At 43.1% G+C, this 27,109-nt stretch overlaps 1 protein-coding gene across 1 annotated transcript in view; it reads left to right on the plus strand.

Annotated features, from left to right (window-relative positions):
• The window catches only part of FASN (fatty acid synthase), a 34,439-nt gene that overhangs the window by 1,920 nt on the left and 5,410 nt on the right, over positions 1-27,109 (plus strand). The window contains exons 2-39 of the mRNA XM_015879647.2: positions 3,033-3,179; positions 3,892-4,044; positions 5,290-5,463; positions 6,304-6,504; positions 6,920-7,042; positions 7,615-7,730; positions 7,843-7,977; positions 8,614-9,073; positions 9,415-9,602; positions 10,278-10,467; positions 11,303-11,397; positions 11,790-11,924; positions 12,218-12,421; positions 13,087-13,202; positions 13,648-13,823; positions 14,097-14,288; positions 14,563-14,643; positions 14,733-14,918; positions 15,168-15,347; positions 15,573-15,776; positions 16,492-16,802; positions 16,948-17,337; positions 17,843-18,007; positions 18,242-18,360; positions 18,466-18,620; positions 18,932-19,135; positions 20,033-20,183; positions 20,697-20,875; positions 21,113-21,232; positions 21,378-21,500; positions 22,080-22,303; positions 22,586-22,784; positions 23,764-23,915; positions 24,381-24,472; positions 24,624-24,775; positions 25,044-25,283; positions 26,032-26,220; positions 26,671-26,898. Of these exons, the coding sequence (XP_015735133.1) occupies positions 3,053-3,179; positions 3,892-4,044; positions 5,290-5,463; positions 6,304-6,504; positions 6,920-7,042; positions 7,615-7,730; positions 7,843-7,977; positions 8,614-9,073; positions 9,415-9,602; positions 10,278-10,467; positions 11,303-11,397; positions 11,790-11,924; positions 12,218-12,421; positions 13,087-13,202; positions 13,648-13,823; positions 14,097-14,288; positions 14,563-14,643; positions 14,733-14,918; positions 15,168-15,347; positions 15,573-15,776; positions 16,492-16,802; positions 16,948-17,337; positions 17,843-18,007; positions 18,242-18,360; positions 18,466-18,620; positions 18,932-19,135; positions 20,033-20,183; positions 20,697-20,875; positions 21,113-21,232; positions 21,378-21,500; positions 22,080-22,303; positions 22,586-22,784; positions 23,764-23,915; positions 24,381-24,472; positions 24,624-24,775; positions 25,044-25,283; positions 26,032-26,220; positions 26,671-26,898 (6,829 nt within the window). The 5' untranslated portion in view covers positions 3,033-3,052. The remainder of the gene's footprint in view (positions 1-3,032; positions 3,180-3,891; positions 4,045-5,289; positions 5,464-6,303; positions 6,505-6,919; positions 7,043-7,614; positions 7,731-7,842; positions 7,978-8,613; positions 9,074-9,414; positions 9,603-10,277; positions 10,468-11,302; positions 11,398-11,789; positions 11,925-12,217; positions 12,422-13,086; positions 13,203-13,647; positions 13,824-14,096; positions 14,289-14,562; positions 14,644-14,732; positions 14,919-15,167; positions 15,348-15,572; positions 15,777-16,491; positions 16,803-16,947; positions 17,338-17,842; positions 18,008-18,241; positions 18,361-18,465; positions 18,621-18,931; positions 19,136-20,032; positions 20,184-20,696; positions 20,876-21,112; positions 21,233-21,377; positions 21,501-22,079; positions 22,304-22,585; positions 22,785-23,763; positions 23,916-24,380; positions 24,473-24,623; positions 24,776-25,043; positions 25,284-26,031; positions 26,221-26,670; positions 26,899-27,109) is intronic.

Genomic DNA, 27,109 nt, shown 5'->3' on the forward strand with positions numbered 1-27,109 from the left:
AGCCAATGTGGGAGGCAGATAACCAGAGCACGAGTGTACAATGATGAAAGCTGTTACTAGTCAATAACACCAGAAGGGATGGTTAGTTATTACTAGTCTCAAACGGAATGAGTCAGCAACGCAATATCGTTGCAAGAAAAGATATTGTGTAAATCCAGTGAGGTGATAGTTTATGGCTAAACGAGGTTACTGCTGGTACGTTCAAGGCTTCGGTGTTTGATCTATGGAAACCACGGGGAAAACGAGAAGGTGGGTGCTGGGGTCCAACAAAACACAGCCTTAAGGAACTGGAGGGTCCCACTTATAGCTCAGTCTTTCTCTGTCTCCTTCCCCGACCCATTGCTGTTTGCCTTGCTTGCCAAATGTAATGGGAACAATTCCTTATGTGTATTTCCTGATATCAAATCACCTCTGAAACAGCTGTAGAAAGAATTGTCTTTCCTGGCTGCCGGTGGCTTCAAGCACTGTGTACTGTGTGTCATCTAACAGGGATCCACAGAGAAGGGTGAGCATTGGGTATATGGAAGCACCGCAATGTGCCATCCGGGGGCAGTGTCAGACATTAACGTGGCACACCTGCTCATGAAAGAAGTCCAAGGACATCATGGGTAGCTGTAACATCTGCTTGACTCACTGTTTAATCAAGGATTGCTTCATTTGTGATTCCTGCTCTTCCCACTGCTTTTCTGCATTAAGCCACCTCGACTGGGTGCCGCTGGCTCTGTAACTTGTATGTTATCCCACCGGGCATCTGAAGCTCTTCATACACAGAGGACTGGACATAAATCCTTATGTTGTGGCTCTTATTGCCCATTTACCCAGCTAAAATTAACTTCTTGGCCTTTATTCTGCATTTTTGATTACCGCAGCATCTTATTTTTTTGCTGCCTCTGACACAGTTTTGCTCAACTGTGCTGGCAAAAAGGGCTTTGACAGTGGGTTCCATTTCTGTGTCAGAGCAGCGCTGTGTTGGGGTTGGCTGTATGTAAGGATGGAGCTTTTCTGATGCTCTGGGGGAAGGGGCAATCCCAGATGGGAAGCTTCAGTCATCTGAAATGCAGCATTTCTTCCCTTGGACATCAGGTGAGGTGTAGGACTGAGCTGTTATCACTGCGTGTGGTTCTTGTATCACACCTGGCCTGTAAGATCCGTGCCCAGATCCATTATTTCTCTGCAGAACTGCTGTGTGTATGGCAGAACTGTGGGCTTCTGTTGAGTCTCCCAAGCATGGTGGTGACCCCAACCCAATAAAGCTTTGTGTGGGGAGAGCAGAGCAGGCTGGGCTTGGTACAACTGGCTTTACTTTTGGGGTGTATTCTCCCATTAAGGCTGTTAAGCATTTGGTCTTTACTGTTCCCCTTCTGAAGTGAATGGAAATTGTGTTGTCTGCAGTATTTAACGCAAGGCTGAGAAATCCCAGATGTCCTTTGGAGAGCACTTTGGGTTTTGCTCCCAGGAGGAGTGGGCTGGGTGAGGTAACAGCTCTTCTGCCTCACAGTGTTGCATAATTCCACAGTTACTCCACAGATGTGGATGGAGATAAGCACCGAGGGAAAGAGGAGTATGAGGGATCCAGCAAAGGATGGTGTGTGTGCTGTACTGCCATAAAGGCTGGGTGAAGAAAAGGGCTGTGGGGTCACCAGGCAGGTGTGATGCTGTGAGCCGTGCGAGGCCTATTTTACCCATCCAAGCACTTATCTCAGAGCACCCAGTGATGCTGTTCTATAGGGAAGCAGATCCAGCCCCAGCTGGGAAGTGCCTGCATGGCCCTATGGAGCGTGATCTGCACCAGAAATCCAGCATCAGGTCTTCCATCGTGAAGCATTTCCATCAGAACTATTAAAGCAGACTTACAGCACCCAGTTTTCATTGTGTATTTTAGTTCTTAATAATCCTGCTTGTCTGCTCTGGAGGATATCTTCCTCTATTTAGCAGAAGGGTTTAAGGAAGTCTTGTAAATGCTTACTACGTCTGTTGTTCATGCAACCACGTGTGTACGTAGAGAAAAACAGATATGCATCTCACTTGTCTACGTAGGGTCTGCTAACTATAATGTGAGCTTAACTGGAACATCAGGTTAACTCGCCTCCTTTATGCTTAGTTAATGCATTTTTAATGTAATGCAGCGTAAGTTGTGTACGTTGACTGTGCTGTGAGCTCTCGGTTGGTGCTGTGATCTGGATGGGGCTCTGATGGAGCTGGGGGTGTCCCTGCTCACTGCAGGAGGTCGGACCAGGTGGCCTTTTGGGGTCCCTTTGAACTCAAGCCATTCAATGGATGGTTGGTTGTGCAGAGTGGTGCTCTCCTGTGTTGTACAAGATGGGCTTTCAGAATGCATATTCCTTGTGACTATTACTAAGGTATTCCCTAATACAGAATCCAGGCCCTTGCTGCCAGTGCTTGTTTTAAAGCTGCCCTCTCTGTCCCAGGCACTTTCCTAAGTGCAGCAGCAAAGAGCTCAGTGCTCTCTGAAATGTTTTGCATATAAAACTTCTCATGGCAGGTATTTAAAACAGTGCATTGGAATCTTTGTGTTTTCTTCATCTGATTTTCTTTTTTGCTGTTTCCTCAACCAGGCTTTTTGGTTATTGATTCTTAAGTTAGTATTTCACTTTGGAATGATTGTAGAACTTGTTTTGCTGCTTGCAAGGTTTGCCTTGTAATTATGTATTTTACTATATGGATTTCATAATTTCCCCACCCACCTCTGCTCCAGCATGTTAATCTTTCTTCTCTGCTGACTTTACCAAAGGCAGAGCTGCTCCTTTAGAGATAGATCTATTCCCGTAGGAGCTGCTGGTCCTCAGAGCCCAGCGCTCCTTCAGTTCTCTCATCCCCACAGTCCTCACAAATCCAACAGTGTGTTTGATTCTTTGGGATATCTTTTTGTCCTAGAGGCTCCACGGGCTGTTTCTGTGTGGGTGTTACCTCCCACCGATCCACTTGTTTGTCACAACACGTTAGGAAGGCAGGAAAGCTAATTCTTTTTCTGTGTGAAGTCCTGCGAGTCTTACTGCTTTCTTGGATCTCAGTAACAGGGAGAAGTTCAGAGATGGAAGACGTGGTGATTGCAGGCATAGCAGGAAAGCTGCCGGAATCTGAGAACTTGCAAGAGTTTTGGGAGAACCTGCTGAATGGAGTCGATATGGTCACAGAGGACGATCGGAGGTGGAAACCAGGTGGGTGCTTGTTGTCTTCCCTTTTGGAGCTCAGAGCTTTTCAGAGGAATTATTTCGTGAAAGGAAAAGATTAATTGGATGCAAAGCCCTGCTGGAGCGTTTTAATTCACTTCAGATATGTGACCAAGGAATCCAGGAACAAAATACTTCTATGGAAGTCTTATAGTCACATCCCACAGTCACGGCTAGTAAATAACATGTAGTTTGCTTCCAGGAAGAAGCATGCTTCTGGCAGAGCAGCTGTGCAGTGTGATTCCTGGGCCAGCTACTGGCAGCTGTGGCAATGAGACTTCTCTGCTCTTTTTCTGGGTTTGGGAGTAGCTGAGGGACTCCATGTCTGTGACCTGTGGCTTTTTAGAACATTTTCTGTCTGATTATCCTTCTGAAATCAAGCTGGTGATATGCAGAAGTGAAAAGTAGCCTTTGTTTTTATTCTAACAGGAAACACCAGTCAGCCTGTGTGCTTGGCATATCTCATCCAAGTTCAAATGCTTATTATCAGATAGGTGCCTTTTGCTGCCATATCCAGAGCAGCCTTTAAAAATCACAGTTGTTTTTGTTAATGCAGTGTTTTAATTTCCAGCTTCAGTTAGAAACTAATGTTTCATGTGTAATTAAGAATCCAACTGTGGTCATCCCATGCTCTGTCTCAGCTGGAAGCTGCCTCCAAATTGATGCAATCTTTGATGTGGTGTCAAATTCTTCTTCTCAGGAATTTATGGACTGCCCAAAAGAAATGGAAAGCTCAAGGACATAACAAAATTTGATGCCTCCTTCTTTGGAGTCCATCCCAAACAAGCTCATACAATGGATCCTCAGCTTCGCTTGTTGTTGGAAGTTTCGTATGAAGCAATTTTGGATGGAGGTAAGCAGATGGATGACTGAAGAAGAGAAAGTGTGCTGTATTGCTTCTAGGCAGCAGACATGCACCTGTGTGATGAGATCACTAATGAGAGAAAGCGCTCACAATAGAGAGGAGACAAAGAACTGGGACAAGGTTTAGAACAAAAGCCATTTTCTCCAGAGCTTGAACTAGGAAATCTGCAAAAAATGTCTCCCGATCTCATACAGTGGAACCATGACTACAGAAACACTTAAACATTCAACAGCACGAGAGCTTTTCGTATGTTGCTGTCCCTACACTCTGGCTCTACTGTAGTTTTCTGTAACAGATTCCTTTGTTAAAGGCACAAGGGATAACTAGAGCAGAGGAAAGCTGACTCCACGAGAATTCTTATCCATGGTCTGCAGAAGGTTTGCTGGGAGTTGTGCTTCCAGAAGCAAGAAACCTCCTTTCTCTCACTGCCAAAGCCTTAAGCTTTTTAGTTACGTGCCCACAGAGCCAAGAAGTTAATTCTTTGTGTTAATTAGTTTCATGTCTGAACATAAGAAGACATGGAAAAAGTTGTAACCGGCTCACCGTTAATGACAAATTAACACTTCCTGCTCTACTGCTGAGCCTCAGTCCCAAGGCTTAAATAATCTGCTTGTCTACAGGACTCCTGCAGCACAGAAAAGAAAAAGCAGAGATTGGTGCAAGTTAAGTTTTCCATGTAGCTTTTTAGAGCATAGTTATTTCTTGTTCCAACTTACAGGCTTTTGTGCCCAAGAATTTTTCTTTCTTATATGCTGCATCTGGGCTTTACTTGTGTACAGAGATAGGTATTGTATGCTCAAGACAAGCAGCTTTCTCACTTTCTGTCTACTTTTCTTCATGTAGAAGCTTGATTTTTAGCTTCTTTGATCAACACTTACTCATAGTTATACACTTCTACGTAAGACTCTAGCAATGCCCATCTAAGTTGAAAAGCTCTCTATCTCATATATATGCATATATACACATACAGGCCACAGTATGTTTTGGCCAATAGCAAAGTTCTGGTGGACTGTTGTAATAAGCAGATTGGACAAGCAGGAGCTCTGCAGAAGGTCTGGTGCTGAAGCAGGTAGAAAGGTACCTATGAGCAAGAGAACAATGCTGCAGGCCTGCCTGAAAGGGACAGTATAAGGCTGTATTTCATTACTTGGTGCCACCTGTACCTGATATCTCCCCAGTTTTCCCCTCACAAAGAATTTGTCAGATGTAATCTCCTTTCCAATATCCCTGCAGGCATTAATCCAGTTACCCTCCGTGGCACTGACACGGGTGTATGGGTTGGTGCAAGTGGCTCAGAAGCTGCTGAAGCCCTTAGCCAAGATCCAGAGGAGCTTTTGGGATACAGTATGACCGGCTGCCAGCGTGCTATGCTTGCCAACAGGATTTCATACTTTTATGATTTTACAGGTAAGTGCCCCCAGACCTGTCAATACTTGCTGATGAGCAACTGCAATTTCAGCATGGTTGTACAACTGTTTCTCTGGGGGAGTGGCAGGATACGGTGATACAGACTCCTTTAGGATGAAAAACCAGCCTGCAGCTGTTGTAAAGTGGCATGTGAGAAGTGAAAACTGTGATGTAACTGTATTGAGACTCATTATAAGGCCTTGTACTTAAGCTCTTGAAGACGGTTGTAGCTGGGATCCATCTGAAAGATGTCAGAAGATCGTTAATCTGCCTTTAGGCTGCTATTTGGTATCAAACTGTAGAAGTCAACAAGCTTGGAGTCAAAGTGTCTGGAATAGGTGACTCTGAGTAAAGTGAGAGAAATGGGAGAGTCACCAGCCTGAAATTGGCTGGAGGTATAGATGTGGCTTGAAGTGTGTTTGGATTTGGAGACAGAGGGATGGGAGTCACTCTGGAGAGCAGAGATTGTGGCCAAGATAGTACGAGGAAGCAGGAGTGATTTTTTTTTCACTGCTGTGAATAGGGAAGGGGTGTCATTTGCCCACGTGATGCTGTCATGCCTTTTTGTTTGATGGAAATGGAGAAGAAAATTTGAAAGGTACTCCTAAAGCCAAACTGTGGGTTTGTTTTCTTTTTTTAATCCCATGCAAATCTCTTATTAACTGGCAAGCAGGAGAAGTGGTAAATCTTGTCCCCTGGTGTATAAAGATTACCTGTAATGTTCTGATTACTTAATACCTTTTTTAATGTGTTTGTTCTGCAATCCTATCCTGTAGTCTTTAGAGATTAATTCTAGAAAACTAACGGTTTAAAAAAAAATCCTCTTTTTTATTTCCTAAGGACCAAGTTTGACTATTGACACAGCCTGCTCCTCCAGTCTCATGGCTCTAGAAAATGCTTATAAAGCAATTCGTCACGGACAGTGCAGTGCAGCCCTGGTAGGAGGGGTCAACATTCTGCTGAAGCCCAACACTTCTGTGCAGTTCATGAAGCTGGGCATGCTTAGTCCTGATGGTGCCTGCAAGGCTTTCGATGTTTCAGGTAAGGCTTTACCATGAGGCATTACCTTGTAGTATGAGATGAGTTTATTGCCGAGTCTATGATGTAATACTGTAGTAGCAGCACAGATAACTCGTCCAGTTGTTGTTCTTGGGTGCTCTGCTTGGGACCTGAATGGACTTCATCTGTGTTGCATGTTCCCTTAGGCCTAGAAAATTACCTGTAGGAAAGAAATTGTATGATTTATTTCTGTGCCAGAGGGAAAGTTTCCATCCAGAGATGGAGACTTTCTTTCATCGCTTTGTGATGAGAGGTGGACATTAATCTGGGACTTAATTTTTTTTTTAAGCAAATGTATCTATTGTACTTGAAGCAGTAGTTCAGAAGTGGAGTGACCTTAGTGCATGGTGTTTTTACTACTGAACGGAGTCATGGCATGTTCTGTCCCTGTTCTCAGGAAATGGATATTGTCGCTCTGAAGCTGTTGTTGTTGTGCTCTTGACCAAGAAATCCATGGCTAAACGCATCTATGCCACTATAGTCAATGCTGGGAGTAACACTGATGGCTTTAAGGAGCAAGGTAAGTCTTTGTCACTGGAAAGTGAGATACATACAGAACTGTTGAGTCTGCAGTCTTTGTGTAGGTTTTCTGTTCATTAGATGAGTGAGTTTTTCATTTGATTGGGGTTTTTTGTTTTGTTTTCAACATTGATAATACGAAGTTCAGGACCCTATTTTGTAAGGAAATGAAAGTGGTAACAGGGGAGTCCTGTTGCTGGCATAGTTTTCCTCAGGGTATATCTGACCAGATAGTAGAAATATAAATACTATGACTGGAAGGCTCTTTTTCTACTGCTGTCCTGTTTCTCTCACTCTTGGAGGTGCCAAGTCTCCAATGTTTTGCTCACAATAAACGTACCATATTCTGTTAGCTGGTGTCTTCCTGTGGTACTCTAAGTCATAGGTCTAGTTCAATTTCTGGTTCTTTTGGCTCTTCTTCCTAAGAGCCCAAGAGGCTAACTGAGTTTGTTGCAAAACCTTGGGAAAATATCTCTTTCTTCTGGACCTGGTAGCCCCAACATATTGAATGGTGCAAATCAGAACGGGAAGCTTCTGACAGGGGAGAGAAACTGATGACAGTTTTGGTCCTAGGTGTGACATTCCCATCTGGAGAGATGCAGCAGCAGCTGGTTGGTTCTCTGTACAGAGAATGTGGTATCAAGCCTGGAGATGTGGAGTATGTTGAAGCTCATGGGACAGGCACCAAGGTCAGCATGAGCTTTTTGGTTTTGGGGTCTTTCTTCCCTTGCATTTCTTGCCACTTGTTTTCTCTTTTTCTTGTTATGAAAGAATTAATCATTCTGATTATTTTCTCGCTAGGTTGGAGATCCACAGGAAGTAAATGGCATTGTAAATGTCTTCTGTAAGTGTGAGAGAGAGCCTCTGTTAATTGGATCAACCAAGTCAAACATGGGTCATCCAGAGCCTGCCTCTGGGCTTGCTGCATTAGCCAAGGTAACGCGTGGCTTGTGAGGGAAAGCATGGAGGGCTAAGGTGCTTGGGGAGGAGGTTGCAATAACCAAAGGTAAAAGTTTGGGGTTTTCAGTGCCAGAAGAGTAGTTAATCCCTTGGGCTTTTTGTCTCCTCTGTCTCTCGTGTTGGTGAGGAGCCAAGTGAGTTCTTTGGGATGAGGCTACCAGCTTAAATAACTGATAGTCAGCATCCAACCTGCTAACTGCTGCTGGAAGCAGACAGTCATCTCTCAACCATGGCTTCCAAACTCCTTAGCAGAGATCTAGCTACTGTCCCTGCTTGATAGCTTTTTATTGACAGTGGTGTTATCTGAAAGAGGAGAAAGAAGATATGATATTTTTAGTGGCCAGGCAGGACTGCATGGCTTTTTAGTTAGGAAGGATCTGGAAGCTAAACTTAAAACCACTTAACCACTGACTCTCTGCATGGCCTTAAAAGTTGCTTAGGTGAAGTAGGTACTACCACTGTGACTTTGTTGGTCTGTGAAGGGTTTCTGTACAAACACAAATGGAGATGCTTTGTTGTGTGCTACACAGTCATTTGTGGAAAAACACTAACAGCAAAAGAACATCTATTGCAAGAAAAGTGGAGCACAGAGTATTCTGTTCTGTCTTTCAGGTCATTCTTTCTCTTGAACATGGACTGTGGGCTCCAAATCTTCATTTCAATGATCCAAATCCAGATATTCCTGCTTTACGTGATGGCTCCTTGAAGGTGGTTTGTGAGCCCACACCAGTGAAAGGTGGCCTTGTCAGCATCAATTCCTTTGGCTTTGGAGGTTCTAATGCTCATGTTATTTTGAGGCCAAATGAGAAGAAATGCCAGCCTCAAGGGACTTGTAACTTGCCAAGACTGGTACAAGTTTGTGGCAGAACACAGGAAGCTGTGGAAATACTACTTGAAGAAAGCAGGAAACATGAAGGATGCAGTCCATTTCTAAGCCTGCTCAGTGATATCTCTGCAATTCCTGTATCTTCCATGCCCTACAGGGGCTACACAATAGTTGGAACTGAGAGTGACATAACAGAGATTCAGCAAGTTCAAGCATCTGGTAGACCTCTCTGGTACATCTGCTCAGGTAGGGCCACAGTTTCTGCATTCTTCTGTAGTAATGGAGCTTGTGCAGTTGGGTCTTATGCACTAATCTTGTTTTCTGCTCTTCAGCATAAGGAACTGTCACACAGTCTTGTGATATGGGTAGGAGAATTGTGTTTCCTGTGTTTAGGCTAATGCTTCCAATCTGTCTTCTAATGACAGTGAAGTCCAGGAGAATGGAAACGCATTGCCTAACTTAGAGGGTTTTAGAAACGTGCAGTGCTTTATTCCTAGGATTATTTCACTGCCAAAGCAAGTGTGTGAGGTCCACCCCATCTTATGGAGTGTTCCCAAAGCACACTTTCTTTATGTTTTATCCTGCAGGTATGGGAACACAATGGAAAGGTATGGGCCTGAGTCTTATGAAATTGGATCTGTTTCGCCAGTCTATACTGCGCTCAGATGAGGCTTTGAAGAGCACAGGACTGAAGGTCTCAGACCTGCTTCTGCGTGCAGATGAGAACACCTTTGATGACACTGTCCATGCATTTGTTGGACTAGCTGCTATACAGGTAAGACTGAAATGAGTGGTGGAAGGAGGGAGGGGTCATGGGCACAGGAGCACATTCTGCTCGCATGTCTGATTAGTAATGTTTTGTGCCACTTAATGGAGGTTTTGTGCACTCAGCAAATGGTAGATGCTTGCTGGAGATCTCAAGGAGAATGAGTTGTGCCCTTCACAGTTTTGGGAGTTGCTGCTTGCAAGATGCTTGCAGGAATGTTGATGTAAATAGATCTGTGTGTGTGATAGGGGGTAGTTTCTCTAAGAGACTAAAGAATGTCTGAATTTCTGTGTAAATGTCTGTGTGAGGAGCAAGGTTCTATCAAATGCTTTCTAAAATTTGCTTTAAAAATTAGCTAAACAATGTTAGATGAAGTCTCTTTAATTCTGGATGAGTGTCAAAGTGGGATTCATTGTCTTGTAGTAAACCAGGCACAGAGCTTTTAAAGTGAACTGAAAAGCTGGGCTTGGCTCTTGCTTTGCATGAACATGCCTTTGGCAGCCTCCTGTTGTTTGAAATAGCTTCCTAGTGGAAAGGCCCAAACAATGAATCTTGAGATGCTTTGAAATTGAGGCTGGAGCTACTGCTGGGGGGGAGAGGAAGCAATGAGGCCAGGAAGAAAGTCTGTCCAGAGTCTGTATCCTTACACCTGCTTGGAATCACTAATTCTGCTTTTCCCTGCAGATTGCCCAAATCGATGTGCTGAAGGCTGCAGGTCTGCAACCTGATGGGATTTTGGGCCACTCAGTGGGAGAGCTAGCTTGTGGCTATGCAGATAATTCCTTAAGTCATGAAGAAGCCATTCTTGCTGCTTACTGGCGAGGCCGATGTGTGAAAGAGGCCAAATTGCCCCCGGGAGGGATGGCTGCTGTTGGTAAGTATACCCTTAGCAATTGCTTATACCTCCTGATGCTTAGAAAGAAGGTTTCTCCTGGCCAAACTGTATTCAGTGTTTCTGTAAATCTTACTGTTTGTTCGGGTCTTGAGCTTTGATCCCATCAGTTTGTCCTCTGTGGTTTTATGGTGACCCAAATGCTTAAAAATAAGATGGCTATTTGTATCATGAAAATAGGGAACAATAATGCTGCAGTAGCCAATTTAAAAACGGTAAAGCACCAGAGATGAAACTGTTGTAGGTCTAATGCAATGAATTTGTGTTACTTGTTGGAATCCTTGGTTTCTTATTTTAACTAATGCTATGAAGGACTTAGTATCTAACTCAGCTTTATTTTGCTCAATATTAAATACATTTTATCACAGATCTTAGAGTGCTGCATGCAGGTTGTGTTTTTCACGTTCAGACTTGAATTCAAGCTCCTGCTGTGACTTGTAACATATGGCCAGATCCTGCATATGTTAAGGTAGCTTAAGCCAGCTTAGAGCTGTTTGGCCACCACTTCTTCCAACTTCCCCAGCATTTCTGAGTGCATCCCATCGGGGTCTGTGGATCTGTATGCGAGTTTGCCTGGGTGGTCTCTATCTTGATTCTCCTTAACCAAAGAATGGCCCAAAGATTGTCCTCCTCTTCTTGTGTTCAATATCCCAGTGATAAAAAGTGTGTTAAAGCCATAAGATTAATATCCTTTGCTTTTGCAGAGTCGCTTTTGGGTAGAAAGAGGATGTCTTGAGTTCAGTGCAGTTAGGATTCCCTTCTCTCATGAGGCTCACTGCTTAAAATCCTTGTTTTGACCTAAATTCCTCTTCTGTAGGTCTGACGTGGGAGGAATGTAAGCAGCGCTGCCCTCCAAATGTGGTACCAGCATGTCACAACTCTGAGGATACTGTCACTGTTTCGGGGCCTCTGGTAAGCAAGGAACTGATACGGTGCATACCACACCTATGAGTGGGACCTTGGAAGTTCTAGCTTGGAGAAAACATGAAGCTGAGTTAAGGTTCAGCTGACTGGAAGGAGAAGCTGGTTTAAGGTGGTGGAGGGGACGTGGTGCTTAAACACTCCAAACTTCTCTGAAGGGATGTTACTGCTTCAGTAAGCTAGTAATTACAGATTGCTGAATATTCATATAGCCATGGGCATATGAGTGATGAATGATGATGTGGAAAAGGACAATAACCTTATTACATATACAACCACCCTGGAGTGGCAAGTATTAAAGTGCGTACAGGGAGTACAGCCATTCAAACACACACCAGAAATCTTGTGAGCTGTTGTTTTTAGTTATCTTATTTTCTTCTTAGGATTCTGTGTCCGAGTTCGTAGCCAAACTGAAGAAAGATGGGGTCTTTGCAAAGGAAGTGCGCAGCGCTGGAGTTGCATTTCATTCCTATTACATGGCATCCATTGCACCAGCACTGCTCAGTGCACTGAGGAAGGTAATACTGCTGAATCACAGTGTGCTTATGGTGGGGTTACCTGCATTTCAGGGTTGGTTGCATTGAGTTAGGTGGGTTCCTTTCCTCAAGAGCTTAAGGAAAATTCTCAAAGAGCATCTGTGAGACCTAAGAATTGAAATCTTGTCACCTTGAGCTGAAGGATGACTTCAGGAGTCAAGATAAGAAAAAAGTCCTAGAAGAGGGGAGTGAGGGCTGCTCACTCTTGCCTGTCTTGCCTATTGACTTGTGGCCTGTAACTCTTCCTCCTGTCTCTCTTCCTTATCTGTCTGCAGGTCATTCCACGCCCTAAACCTCGTTCAGCACGGTGGATCAGTACATCTATCCCTGAATCTCAGTGGCAGAGTGATCTTGCTAAGAATTCTTCTGCAGAGTATCACGTGAACAACCTGGTGAATCCTGTGCTGTTCCATGAAGGCCTGAAGCATATTCCAGAGAATGCTGTTGTAGTGGAGATTGCTCCACATGCTCTTTTACAGGTACTGTATTTGATTATGTCAGTGTAGTACCATATCAATACTGCTGCAAGGAAAGAGATGGGAGATTAAGAACTGGGGAATACTGTTTTGGTTTGGTTTTGTGGTTGATTGTATTTCCAGTTCTGAAAATATTCTTCCTTCTACCTTCCCCAGTTTTAGAGGTTTTTGTTTGACAATAAATAAGTGGATCCCAGCACACTCTCACTTTCCCAGCCACGCACTCAATTTGTGGCCATCTTTTGTTGTTGTACGTTTCAGATAGCTGATAGTTAGCTCTTCAGACTGCAGTAAGGAAAATGCATAGTTGTTTAGACTGAGTTAAGTGAGTGTATGTATAAAGCAGGGCAGAGGGGGAAAATTCAAGACTAACACGCTTTCTGTGTGGAATCTAAGTGGCAGTTTGTTTAGAAAGGAAAGGCTTATATATGATATTCATGACATTCTGCTAAATTACTTCCTTGTAAGACATGCCGTTTCTTGGGTGCCTGGAAGGGTATTGTGCTGTGCTGGATGTTCCCTGTCCAAATGTGCATATTCTAGCACCTGTTTCAGAGCTCTTACTGCAGGAATAGTGTGAGAAAGCAGTTTCTTCTTAGTGGAGGAGGGGGAAAATCAGAAACAAAGTAGTAATGCTTTCTGCTGGTGTCTGCTGAACTCTTAACCAGGCTATCTTGAGGAGAACTTTGAAGCCAACTTGCACTATTCTACCTTTGATGAAGAAGGACCACAAAAATAACTTGGAGTTCTTCCTAACACAGACTGGAAAGATTCATTTAACTGGGTAAGGAGACTGAGGGAGCAGGGGTGAGTAGGGTATCAGAATTCAAGCCTACTCTTTAGCATATGTGTCCTCACAAATATTGAAATACTCCTTCAACAAACTTGAAGAAAAAACAGGTTTTACATCTATGCCTTATGTATTTTATATGCTCACTTAAGAAACATTGCCTTGGGTTAGAAACTGTTTGGGCTGGGTGGGTACCTTTCAAAGAGAAGTCCCATTCCAGAGGCCTGGAAACCTGGAACTGGCTCTTAGAAATAAACTTTGCATCTCGTAGACAGTTAGAATTACAAATCTGGCTGCAGTATTTGTTCTTGGAACCCATGGAGATGTCTCGGATGGGGAGCCCAAGAAAGAGTGCTGTCTGACATTTAAGCAATATGATCAGACTTCTTAAAATTCTTTTTTTTCCTTCCAACTTTCTTAATTCTTTTTGTCTTTGTAGGATAAACGTTCTTGGAAATAACTTGTTCCCACGTGTGGAATACCCTGTCCCTGTGGGAACACCCCTTATTTCTCCATGTATCAAATGGGACCACAGCCAGGACTGGGATGTTCCAAAAGCTGAAGACTTTCCCTCAGGTTCCAAAGGCTCTGCATCTGCTTCAGTCTACAATATCGGTATGTTTGTCTGTAGTAGTTCTTGTTTTTCCTGCTTTAATTCTGATAGAAAAAAAAAGATAGTGGCCTCAGGTTGTACCAGAAGAGGTTCAGTATTGGGTATTAGGAAAAAAATTATTCTCAGTTTTAAGAGCTTAATGTTTTCAAGCAGGAATGTTTGGGAAACTACTAAGATCTCTTACAGAGGTTGAGTGGGAATGATCTCCTTGTTTGCATGGTATTTTATTTTTTGTTTTCAATGGTTTTTTCTTCTGCTGTTTTTTCTTCTCACAGATGTGAGTCCTGAATCTCCTGACCATTACTTGGTTGGTCATTGCATTGATGGCAGAGTCCTGTACCCAGCAACTGGGTACTTAGTGCTGGCTTGGCGAACTCTGGCACGATCTCTTGGCATGGTCATGGAGCAAACAGCTGTTATGTTTGAAGACGTTACAATCCATCAAGCAACTATCCTTCCCAAAAAGGGTAAGTGAGAGGTGCTGACACAGCTGCAAAACTGGAATGAGAGGAATGTAAAGAAGTGCAAAAATGCAAATAGAAAGTGAAGAGGAATATGGGGGAAGGAATAAAAGGGAGGGTGCTGCAATATGCCTGTATGAATTCACTTCTTCGTCTAGTAAAGTAGCACATCTTTTGGCCATCTCTATTCCTTGTTGTGTGGAATGAGTCTGGAAATGGTGCTGGATGATGGAGGAAACAAATGACCTCACAGTACCATCTTTCTCAATGTTTCTTGCAGGATCAACACAGCTAGAAGTGCGACTCATGCCTGCTTCTCACAGCTTTGAAGTGTCAGGGAATGGGAATTTGGCTGTGAGTGGTAAGTGAAAGAAGTGTGTTCATGCCATGGACTGCTCAAATACATTATGTATGGATGTTGATTCTTATTCTTGCCACTGTGCCCATCAGGGAAGATCTCCCTCTTGGAAAGCGATGCTCTGAAGAACTTTCATAACCAGCTGGCTGACTTCCTGAGTCAAGTAAACGTGACTGAGAAGTCTGGCCTCTTGATGGAAGATGTTTACCAAGAGCTGCATCTTCGTGGATATAACTATGGACCAACTTTTCAGGGTGTTCTGGAATGCAACAGTGAAGGTAAAATTATTTTCTGTAGAAGAAAGATTGAACACAATTACTGTGTAGTGAGGAATATTTGGTCTTTTTTTATTCAGTCTGTATTAATCATCCACCTAACTATGCTTCATGGAGTGATTATTTCCTATGTAGAACTTATTATTGGAGTTCACAGGGGATGCTGGGTGCATGCAGCAGGCTGTAGTTAAGCAGTAGCCTCCCACATCTACTGATGGATGAAGTCACAGGCTTTTCCTTTTTCTTCTGCAGGTAGTGCAGGGAAAATTCTGTGGAATGGAAACTGGGTAACCTTCCTTGACACCCTGCTACACTTGATAGTCTTAGCTGAGACTGGACGCAGTCTACGCTTGCCGACCAGGATTCGCTCAGTGTATATTGACCCTGTGCTTCATCAGGAGCAGGTGTACCAGTACCAGGACAACGTAGAAGGTAGCATCTTCTGTGCTTGGGCTTTTACCCATTGCTTCAAGTGCTGTGTGTGAATGTTTGACTTCCTAATAAGTAGGATGGACTGTAGGAGCCCATCTTGTTCTCCAGCCTTTTCTACAGATTCTTCTGTAACAGTCTGATGTAGCACCTGCTGTTTATATGATCACTTTGAATAACATTCTTAGAATGTTTGATGCGAACTTCCATTTATTTCCTGTCTTCCAGCTTTTGATGTTGTTGTTGACCGCTGTCTTGATAGCCTCAAAGCAGGAGGTGTTCAGATCAATGGACTTCATGCCTCGGTGGCACCACGGCGACAACAGGAGCGGATCCCTCCCACTCTGGAAAAATTCTCCTTTGTTCCCTATATGGAGAGTGACTGTTTGTCTTCCAGTACCCAGCTTCATGCCTACCTGGAGCACTGCAAAGGTAGGGTGGGGTTTGTTTTCACACTAAAGGAATCTTTCAGCCTGCCAGGTTTGAGTGAAGTTGTTCATACTGCTTCAGTACTTAGAACATATAAGAAATAGTGTTGGTCTCTGTACAAGACTTCATGAAGAGTCCTACCTCTGCATGCTTGCTAGAAACTTGAAAGCTGCTTCTGCCTCAGGTACCTCTAGAATGTGAGTAGGAGTAAAGTTGACACACATGGGCATCCACCCTTCTGTATCAGTCAGCATGTCAGATGGCAGAACCTTCCCTTCTGAAGTGTATCTTTGTCAAAGTATCTTTGTTGCTGATCTCATTCAAGATGAGTTGTTTTTTATCTGTTTATAAAGCAAGTCATTTTCTGACTTCAGCATCTGTGGAAACTTAGTATATTCCTCCACAGTTGCATAAAGCTCTCACCCATCAGAGACTTTCTGTTAGTTGCCATTTTTTAGCTGGAGCCTTTCTTTGGGTAGTTTTGGTGGTTTAGGTTGCCTTGGCATTAGCATGCTTGTATGGGGGCTGCAGCTGCTGTGTGATCTGTGATTATGAGAAGGTGCAGAAGCATGCACTGTGTATTTGTGACCAGGCTGGTGATACAAGGTGCTGTGCCTTGTGCTGCTCATCAGCTGGTACAGCTAAAGTAGGGGGGGACATGTGCTAAAAGGAAAAGTATCTTCTGAAAATGTGATTCCTCTTTTATTCTATTCTTCAGGCCTGATTAAGAAATTACAAGCTAAGATGGCGTTGCACGGTGTCAAACTAGTTATCCATGGCCTAGAGACCAAAGGGGCTGCTGTGGGGTCCCCAACCACACAGAAGGGCCTTCAGCATATCCTTACTGAAATCTGTCGTCTGGAACTGAACGGGAACCTACATTCTGAGCTGGAGCAGATTGTGACTCAGGAGAAGATGCACCTCCAGGATGATCCCCTTCTCAATGGCTTGCTGGATTCTTCAGAGTTGAAGACTTGCCTGGATGTGGCAAAGGAGAACACAAACAGTCACAGGATGAAGATAGTGGAGGTTAGCTGAAAGCCTGGGATGGGACCACAGCTGATGTTTTCAGGCCTCCCAATAACCTAATATTACTTCTTTTGTTCCAATTATAATTCTGAACACTGTTCATTTTTAATCTTGATTTCCTTTCTCCATCTCCTTTGTCTTATAGGCTCTGGCAGGAAGTGGGCGTCTGTTCTCTCGTGTGCAAAGTATACTGAATACTCAGCCCCTGTTGCAGCTGGACTACATTGCCACTGACTGCACCCCTGAAACTCTTTCAGCTAATGAAACAGAGCTACACGATGCTGGAATCTCCATTAGCCAGTGGGATCCCTCTAGCCTCCCCTCTGGGAATCTGACCAATGCTGACCTGGCAGTGTGCAACTGTTCAACAAGTGTTCTAGGGAACACAGCTGAAATTATCTCTAACTTAGCAGCTGCAGTGAAGGAAGGAGGGTTTGTTTTGCTGCACACCCTTCTTAAAGAGGAAACTCTTGGAGAAATTGTCAGTTTTCTTACAAGTCCAGACCTACAGCAGAAGCAAAGCTTCCTGTCTCAGGTAAACAACCTGGAAGCTCAAATGTTTTCTCAGTGGTTAGTCTGGAGTCTACTGCTTGTGTGCTTCATTGTGATAAACATTAAGATATTGCTTCATGTTGAGGTTCTCTGTAGAAATAAATATAAAAGGAATACATTCAAATACTGTGTAGGATACTACTGTATCCTGTATGGTTACTACTGTTTTTTGGTTGTCTGCTTGTTTGTCAGGCTAGTATCCTAGCAAGGGCTTTGGGACGATTGTACTACTGCATTCTAGGGATATTTTAGGGAGGAAGGATTAGTTTAGACTCAAAATAAAATAGTCTAATGTAAATCAAATACATATTTGTGCTGGGGCAGTACAAAGCTGATGCCAGGATGTCAGCAAATGGAAGAAGGTGATGGATGGGCTGTTGTTTGTGTTGAAGTGGGAGACTCAGCATGGAGTACAGATGGTGGTTTGTAGTTATAATGGATTTTGTTTTTTACTTTTCTGTTAACTGTGGTTGTACTTGATCTGACAGGCACAGTGGGAGGAGTTATTCAGCAAGGCCTCATTGAATCTGGTTGCAATGAAGAGATCTTTCTTTGGCTCAGTTATTTTCCTGTGTCGACGACAGTCCCCTGCCAAAACACCCATTTTTCTGCCAGTAGATGATACTCATTATAAGTGGGTTGATTCCTTAAAGGTGAGAATTCCTGGGTTTGGGATATTTGGCTTTCCAAATCTTTATACTTTCTTAATGAGATTTAATTAATCAGTGTTACAAGGATAGAGAAGGAGGTGGTGGGAGGGAAGGGAAAAAAAAGCTTGTTTGTTCAGTTCTCGCTTGAAATACAACTTATTCATCTCTGCCTTGAGAATACAAGGGATGTTTCCTTTCTGTGGTTCCATGTAAAACAATCTGAAATTTGTCCCATAGGAGATCTTGGCCGACTCATCAGAGCAGCCTGTGTGGTTGACTGCCACCAATTGTGGGAACTCTGGCATTTTGGGTATGGTGAACTGCCTCCGCCTGGAATCAGAGGGACACAGGATCAGGTATGAGATTATGCCCACAAGTCACACTCGGTGACCAGATGCTTTTGGTAGATTCTTTTCAGGCTTGAAACAAAACAAACCAAAATGTCAACTTCTGCCCTCTAGGTGTGTGTTTGTTTCCAACTTGAACCCTTCATCAACTGTCCCATCCACTGGTCTTTCTTCCCTGGAGATGCAGAAGATCATTCAGAGAGATCTGGTGATGAATGTGTATCGTGATGGAAAGTGGGGTTCCTTCAGGCATCTCCCATTGCAGCAAGGTATCACTTTGGGGATCACTTACAGGGCCTAGAGGAACAGATTTTAAATATGAGTAGCTATTTTTTCACGTTTTTAAACTAATAGTAATAAAAGGATAACTTGAAATCTTTCTGTTCCAACTCAGACTGAACAATAGCATGCTCTGATACTGGGGGGAGGGTTAAAGTACTTAAAACATGGGTAGAGTTGTGGGGTAAGAATGGGATTTGTGGAGAGCAAATAGAGGAGAGGATAGCAGAAGGAGTTTTTGTTCTGGAAATTGTATGCTTGTATCAATGTGTGTAAAGTTCTTCTGTTCTTCCTTCTGCAGCTCAATCTCAGGAGCTGACAGAATACGCCTATGTCAATGTGTTGACTCGTGGAGATCTCTCTTCCCTTCGTTGGATTGTTTCCCCACTTCGACATTTCCAAACAACTAATCCAAATATTCAGCTCTGCAAAGTCTACTATGCATCTCTCAATTTCCGAGACATTATGCTGGCTACAGGAAAGCTTTCTCCAGATGCTATCCCTGGTGGGTTAAAATTGCATTGAAAGAATTCCTTCATATAACTTCAGTAATTCTGATTATGCACTGGCTAAAGTATATATTGGGTTTTATTTAGCAAGAAAGTACATTTTTAGGACAGGGAGTATATAGCCTTACTTCAGGACCATACATTAAAGACTTATAAATGCTACTTCAGTTATGGCCCCGCTTCTGACATGGCAGTCACTGAACATTTGCTGGGAGGAAACATTATTAACCTTATCGCATAGATATCAAGTGTGAGGTGAAATGTCTTGATAGAAATTCCAGTGGTGGGCAGGATATGTGCTAAGCTGGAGCTAAGGAAGCTGGCAGCTACAGGACATGCTTTGCTTTTAGGGAAAGGAAGTGCAAGGTGTAAGATCTCCCATGTACAAAATGGAGACTGTGATCTTGTAAGGATTTGTGTAATGTCTGTGAAAGCTCTATTTAAACAAAGAAAGTTAAACTTACACACGTTACTTGATTAGGACTGGATTTCCCTTTGACTGACATCAGGCTGTACTTTAAACAGGTGCTCACAGAAACAAAGGTTTTGCTGTAAAGCTCTTTTCTGTCTTTGTCATTTCTAGTTAATACTTATTTATTTCCAAAGAGGAACAGAATTGACTTTGGAATAGGATATTTCAATGAAGTTTCTCAGATGAAAGCTGGAGTCTAAAGCAGTGTTGTCAAGGGTAGAGAGTAAGAGATTTAGTCCTTTTTTGCTGGTGTTTTTAATGAGAAATAACTGTGGTGGCTAACGATCTGTGTACATAATAGACAAATCCTAGCTCTTTATCTGGGGTCCTAGGTTTCAGGGGCTGTTATTTTAGGAAACTCTTGACCAAAGGATTTTAGAAGAGAAGTTTGTCTTTGTAAAAGACATCTACCTGCCTGTAGGTAACTGGACGTTGCAGCAGTGCATGCTGGGCATGGAGTTCTCAGGACGGGACCTGTCTGGAAGGCGAGTGATGGGATTGCTGCCAGCAAAAGGGCTGGCTACAGTGGTGGACTGTGACAAGAGGTTCCTATGGGAAGTGCCTGAAAACTGGTATGTTAGCTTCTATGTTCTGAATTATGTATGTGGATGAGCTTTGCCTTGCTGCTTGAGGCTGATGACAACCCTGATCTGACGTGAAGGCTGCACAATGGGTTGATCTCACTCTGGGAAATTATACAAGCTGTGGCCTCATGAGCAGCTGTGAGATCTGGCTCAATCATCTGATTGACTAAAGCACTGTTCTTTGTGTTGTTTTGTGCAATGGTTTGCACTGCTTTTTCCATCTATTTCTTGTGCTTTTGACTCTTTCTACTTCTGGATAAGTAAAGGTTTTTGGTACTGGATATGTTACTGATGAGTTAGTAAAATATTCCTGCAGAAGAAAAAGCTTTTAGCACTGTGTGGCCACTGTGGCAGTCAGCTCTGTGACTGAGAACCATTTATACTTTTTGGTCCATCTTAGCAGGTTAAACCTCTGTATTTGTGAAAAGCAAACTTCATCAACGGAGTCTGTTATGTTTTCCAAGGCTGAAGATGTCTTCTCCCTTTTACTTTGTTTCTTAGGACTCTGGAAGAAGCAGCTTCAGTGCCTGTAGTTTATGCCACTGCTTATTATGCTTTGGTGGTTCGAGGTGGTATGAAGAAGGGGGAGAGTGTCCTCATTCACTCTGGCTCAGGAGGTGTGGGCCAAGCTGCCATTGCCATTGCTCTGAGCATGGGCTGCCGTGTTTTTGCTACTGTAGGTGAGTACTGGTAGGATCTAGTTTACAACTGTAAGACTTGATCTTTATTTGTGGTTATTCCTCTATCCTGTACGTGAGCACCTTTTGTTCTAAGGTTTGACACACTGAGAGCTTGAAACCTTTGAAGCAAAAGGCTGCTTAGACTGCACATCTTTTCCGCTTGATTTTATCACTGAAGAATTAACATGAGAGTATTGCCGTCATTCAGTCATCTTATGTCTTGCCTTCCTCTTCCAGGCTCTGCTGAGAAACGTGAGTATCTCCAAGCAAGGTTCCCACAGCTGGATGCTAATAGCTTTGCCAGCTCCCGGAATACTACCTTTGAGCAACACATACTGCGAGCTACCAATGGGAAAGGTTAGTTTGGGGAGTATTTTTCCTTCTTACTCAGCTGTATGATGTTATGTAGTTGTAATGCCTTAAGACAAAACAGCTTGATAGAAAATGGGTAGGCTCTCAGAAGAGTGAGTTTCTTAAGTAGTTTCTTCTCCTTTCATTACAGGTGTGAACCTTGTGTTAAATTCCTTGGCAGAAGAGAAGCTCCAAGCTAGTTTGCGTTGTCTTTCTCAACATGGGCGCTTCTTGGAAATAGGCAAATTTGATCTGTCAAACAACAGCCAGCTTGGTAAGATGGGGCACAATTCATCATAATACAGACTAATCTTCAAATCAAGGGAAGCTTAGAGCTGGAACACTTGTAAAAGCTGTGTGTTAAATGCACCGTTGCAAAATCTGTTTCACTTTTGTCACCGTTTGTGGAAGGGTTGGATGTACCAAATGTTGACAGTCTCCCTTTTTATTGTAACTAAATAATAATAATCTAGCATCAGTAAAAGTTTCCCATGAAGAAGAGTTGGTGTAGAAGGACAGGATGTACGTGGGATTCTGGCTCTTCTGTCACCTCTGACTCAGCTGTCACTGTATTACATAACATCCTTTTTAATATCAAATAGATACCATGTCATAGCTTGTCCTGTTGACAAAGTTCTTGTAGGCGGAGTTTCTGTTAAATGAGTCTGCTTGTAAGAGAACAGCCTAATACAGCCTTTGGAGGGTGTATGCAAGAATGAGTTTGCTAGCAATCAATAACTGCTTTGCTCCTCAGTTTTATGCTGTTGATATACACACAAAATGTTTCTGAAAAAGATGGATTCTGTCTTGAAATGGCAGCGGTGCCAGGTGGTAACGATGTTGCTTTTTCCAGGAATGGCTCTTTTCCTCAAGAATGTGGCGTTTCATGGAATCCTGCTGGATTCAATCTTTGAGGAAGGAAACCAAGAGTGGGAGGTGGTATCCAAGTTGTTAACAAAAGGCATCAAGGATGGTGTGGTAAAACCCCTGAAAACCACAGTCTTCAATAAAGAGGAGGTAGAAGCTGCCTTCAGGTTCATGGCGCAAGGAAAACACATTGGCAAAGTTATGATCAAGGTAACAAGATAAGGATGTTGATTCCCTGATGCCTGTCATCCTCTGTAGGTGACAGTATTGGGTATTTTGATCCAGTTCAACTTGAAGTTGTGTAACAGCATGGGGTTATGGCTTTTGCTGCTGACACTGTGGCATGTATAGCACTGTCAGGTCTGTCACTCTGAATCCAAAAGCTTGATTCCCTATTGACTGGAGGAGCATAGTTGCATGTGGAAAGACTTGTGTTTGTGCATCCAATTTTAATGTGCTTTTCAATGTTTTTTGTTTGTTTTGTTATGGAAGATCCAAGACGAGGAGAAGCAATATCCCTTAAGGTCTGAACCAGTAAAACTCTCTGCCATCTCCCGAACTTCCTGCCCACCTACCAAGTCTTACATCATCACAGGGGGCCTAGGAGGATTTGGGCTTGAGTTGGCACAGTGGCTAATTGAGAGAGGAGCACAGAAGCTTGTACTGACATCTCGCTCTGGCATACGAACTGGTGAGCAGAAAACACAGAGGGTGGGGAACGCATTTTCCTTTCAACTGACCTCAGTTTGCTGTTTCTCTCAATTTTTAAGTGTTTTATCAGCAAAGAAGAACATCTTCATAACTCTTTGCCCTCTCTCATGTATATTCTCTCACTTCAAACAAGCTGTGATTCATTTTGTTCTGAAGGATGAAGTATCTTTGAAGTCTGCCTCTTTTTTCCATCTACTTCTTTCTTCTTTTTATTCTGCATCCTAAGTCTATCAAACCATGTTTGTCTCTTTCTCTCTTACCCAGGATTTTCTTCCTGCAGTCTTAATTTTCAGCTTTGTTCCCTCTATGAAGTCTGTATCCAGTTACATCACCGCTTTGTTCAGTGGTAGTAACTTTGCTAAAGATGCTCTTTCCCTTAAATTGAGTGTGGTTGCTCACTTTTGCTCCTATATAAGGCTCATATAAAAGGCCGTACCCTGCTATCTAATAACACCAGAAACTTTTTTACTGGATAATTGTGGATAATTTGATTGCAATCTCAGTACTGGGATTCCTTATCAGTGTTGATCTTCAATGCTCCCTTGGGGTAATTCAGCCCTATCAAAATTTGGGTCTTTATGAATTTCTTTGTTCTTTTAGCAAGTTCACAACTTCTGCAAACATAGTTCAAATCTTTTTTATACTTCTCAAGTTCTGGTTGTCCCACTGTTGCCTGCTGTCTTGATCTAATCTTGCTGCTTTTTCCTGTCTTGGTAACTCATGTGCTCTCCCACCCTGTTTTCCTGAATCTCTTGTCTTTGTGATCTGTTTAGGGTACTCTAAAACTTGAGTGATTTCTTTCTACCATGCAGGTTTTGTTCGTTGTTCCTCTTGTAGCTGAACTGGGATTTGTTCAGCTATCCAGTCCCTGTCTTGTCTTTCTGACTACTGTAGGAAGCAGATTAATAAAAGCCAGATGGTTTGAGTGCTTCATCCCATGTGTATGTTTGTTTGTTAAGGCTACCAGGCTAAATGTGTCAGAGAATGGAAGGCGCTGGGAATCCAAGTGTTGGTCTCTACCTGCGATGTTGGAACTCTAGAAGGAACGCAGCTTTTGATAGAAGAAGCTTTGAAGCTCGGACCAGTTGGGGGCATCTTTAATTTGGCTGTGGTAAGTGCCAATAAGGCTTAGAAACTTGCAAGAGACAGCAGACATTAAAAGTGGCTTTTGCCACTTTTGTGCAGTTTTAGGTTCTGTCTCTGTTTCAAAGGGTGTTTTCCTTTGGCCTGAGGTAATGATTGAAGGCTTTTGGGTCTTAAGGTCCCTTAACCTGGGAAGCAGCAGTATGTGACCAGCCAGCTCAGTTTTGGGTTAAAGTGAATGTTACCCATGACCTCTAGGGACAAGAAGAACCCTATGTAAATTGTACCAGTTGAAGTCTGCAGTGGCAGCACTGAGAAGAGCAGACTTAGCAATAGATATATTGGCCTTCTTATATTTCATGACATCCAGGATACGTCTGTGCTGTAAAACTAGAAAAATGAATTGTATAGTGATATCCTCTTGTATCTGTGAGAAATTTAAACATAAACTGAGATACTGATACCATTTCTTTGTTTTAAACCAATCTAATAGGTCCTTAAAGATGCCATGATTGAAAATCAGACCCCAGAATTATTCTGGGAGGTCAACAAGCCCAAGTATTCAGGCACCCTTCATTTGGACTGGTAAGTATCTGTGGAAAGGACAAATCTGTGCTGTGTTTATGATCACTGAGTTGACCAGGCTTCAATATTTCAGTCTCAGATTAGCTTTCCACAGCAACATGTGGTTTCCAGTTTTTCTAATGGGTTTCTTTGTCACCTGTTCTATTTCAAGGGTGACTCGTAAGAAGTGCCCAGACCTGGACTATTTTGTTGTGTTCTCCTCTGTAAGCTGTGGAAGAGGAAATGCTGGGCAAAGTAATTACGGCTTTGCTAATTCTGCCATGGAGCGTATTTGTGAGCAGCGGCATCACGATGGGCTCCCAGGTAAGATGAATTCATTCTCTGCATGGAAAAATCTAATCCTACCAGACATTCAGAGGAGAACCAACTCACAGGGAATCTCTTTTTGGAGTGAAGACTGTTTCCTGTTGCTGCTGTTAACCTAAATCATTCAGATGTGAAAGAAAACTGATCCTTCTGTAAATAGTGCAAGAGAAATGCAGACTTTTGCTTAGCTGTTTTTAGCTCTCTTTTGTTACTATGTGCTTAAATTAGTTGCTAAGTGTGTTCTTCCTTGTGATTTCTCCACCAGGCCTGGCAGTCCAGTGGGGAGCCATTGGTGATGTAGGCATCCTGAAGGCAATGGCAAACAAAGAGGTTGTGATTGGGGGAACTGTTCTCCAGCAAATCAGCTCATGCCTGGAGGTGCTCGATATGTTCCTGAATCAGCCTCATCCTGTCATGTCCAGTTTTGTCCTGGCAGAGAAGGTCTCTGTGAAAAGTGAAGGAGGAAGTCAACGGGATCTTGTAGAAGCTGTTGCTCACATCCTTGGTAAATGCAAAGTCTAGTCATTGCATAGTTGGTGCTCATTTTTAGAAGGGGTCTTGCTGCAGTGTGCTCTGAGAGGAATAGTGTTTTCAACCTGTAGTGGGAGGAAAGTGAGGACTGATGTGCTGTACCTCAGCCTCTGATTGTTTCTAGAAGCATCCTTTGCCTTAGCAGTCATGGTCGTACTGCTGGTATGATTATTTCCATAGAGGTTTGCATGAGAACCTGAGAACTGTGTGATAGGGTGACTGGAGGTCTGTCTGTTCCATTATTTTGTGTCCAGTAGTGACCAAAAGTTTGCTTCCCTCGTTGTGCCGTGCTGCCAAGTAAGAGAGGACTGGGCAGCAGCCAGTGACATTTTGTTCTCTATCAGAGTGCTGGGTAGCTTGGGATGAGGGAACCTGCATCAGCCTAGAGTAATAAACCTTGTTAGGTCCAGGGCTGTGCCTTCATTTACAGCCTCTGTAGGTGGAACTTCTATAGTTGGATGTTCCAAACTTCTAGAACTGACACACAACTACATAGCTGTGACTGATAAATTGCCTGCTAAAGTGGTGCACATTTAACATACAGTCTAAAATTAAATGTGGGTTGTAGAAGAGGTGATTTTTGAAAGCATTAGATGATTCTGAATAGTAAATTCTGCTCAGTAGCTGTGCTTTATTCATTTTTAAGAAAAAAGTGAAAAGCTGAGAGGATTGTTATAGAGATGTGGAGCTGAAAAGCCTTTTGTGTGCTGTATTTTCCTCAGGTGTTCGTGATGTGAGCAGTCTGAATGCTGAGAGCTCCTTAGCAGACTTGGGCCTGGATTCCTTGATGGGTGTGGAGGTGCGCCAGACACTGGAGAGAGACTACGACATTGTTATGACCATGAGAGAAATTCGGCTTCTTACAATCAACAAACTGCGTGAACTGTCCTCCAAGTCTGGAGCAGCGGAAGGTAGAGTGTCTGGGTTAGGGCTGCTACCAGTGCCTGAGCTCTGAACTCGTTGCTTTCATCTCTGGTGACATAAGCCTTTATCAGATCGTGGAATAGCGTCTGATTGTAGCTGATAGGCTTTTTTTATACGACAAACGTTCTGCTAAAATATGGTGACATTAAGTTAAGCAAAGGCTATAAAAGCTGTTGTGCTGCCTGCATAGCATCTGTCTGCATGAGTATTGTTACATAGCTGTGTGCAGGATGTGATTTGAGACCTTCTACTTGTCTGTGGAATAATGGCCATAATGTCATGTTTGCTGCAACCAAAAGCATAGACAGTGCCTTGATTTAGTGAGGCAGCAGGCTAATCCAGAGCAGTTCTCAGCACTTCTTTGGGGGCTGTTGCTACATGACCAAGTCTCTGATCCTATATCTAACTGTGTTTGTCTGCTGTTCTTTTCTTCAAAGAGCTGAAGCCATCTCAAGTGTTGAAAACAGGCCCAGGTGAGCCTCCAAAACTGGATTTGAACAACTTGCTGGTGAATCCAGAAGGGCCAACGATTACCCGTCTCAATGAAGTCCAGAGCACCGAACGCCCTCTTTTCCTTGTTCACCCCATTGAGGGATCCATTGCAGTCTTCTACACTCTTGCCTCCAAACTTCATATGCCCTGCTATGGACTCCAGTGCACAAAAGGTATCTCACTTCAGCATCTTGAATTTTAAATCTAACAGTCTGAAGTTCGGTTCCTATATAGAGAGAGTTTTGTTTCTAGACCTTTTAATACAGAGGACCAAACCATCAGTGCCTACAGCCCATACAGTGTTGTGGCAAACAACCCCAGGTAATGAAAAGTGTTAGGTTAGACTGAAGAGCTTATGTATGGGAATATGGAACAGTTGGCTGT

This window comes from Coturnix japonica, chromosome 18, assembly GCF_001577835.2.
Source record: "Coturnix japonica isolate 7356 chromosome 18, Coturnix japonica 2.1, whole genome shotgun sequence".
In the NCBI taxonomy this organism is placed as follows: Eukaryota; Metazoa; Chordata; class Aves; order Galliformes; family Phasianidae; genus Coturnix; species Coturnix japonica.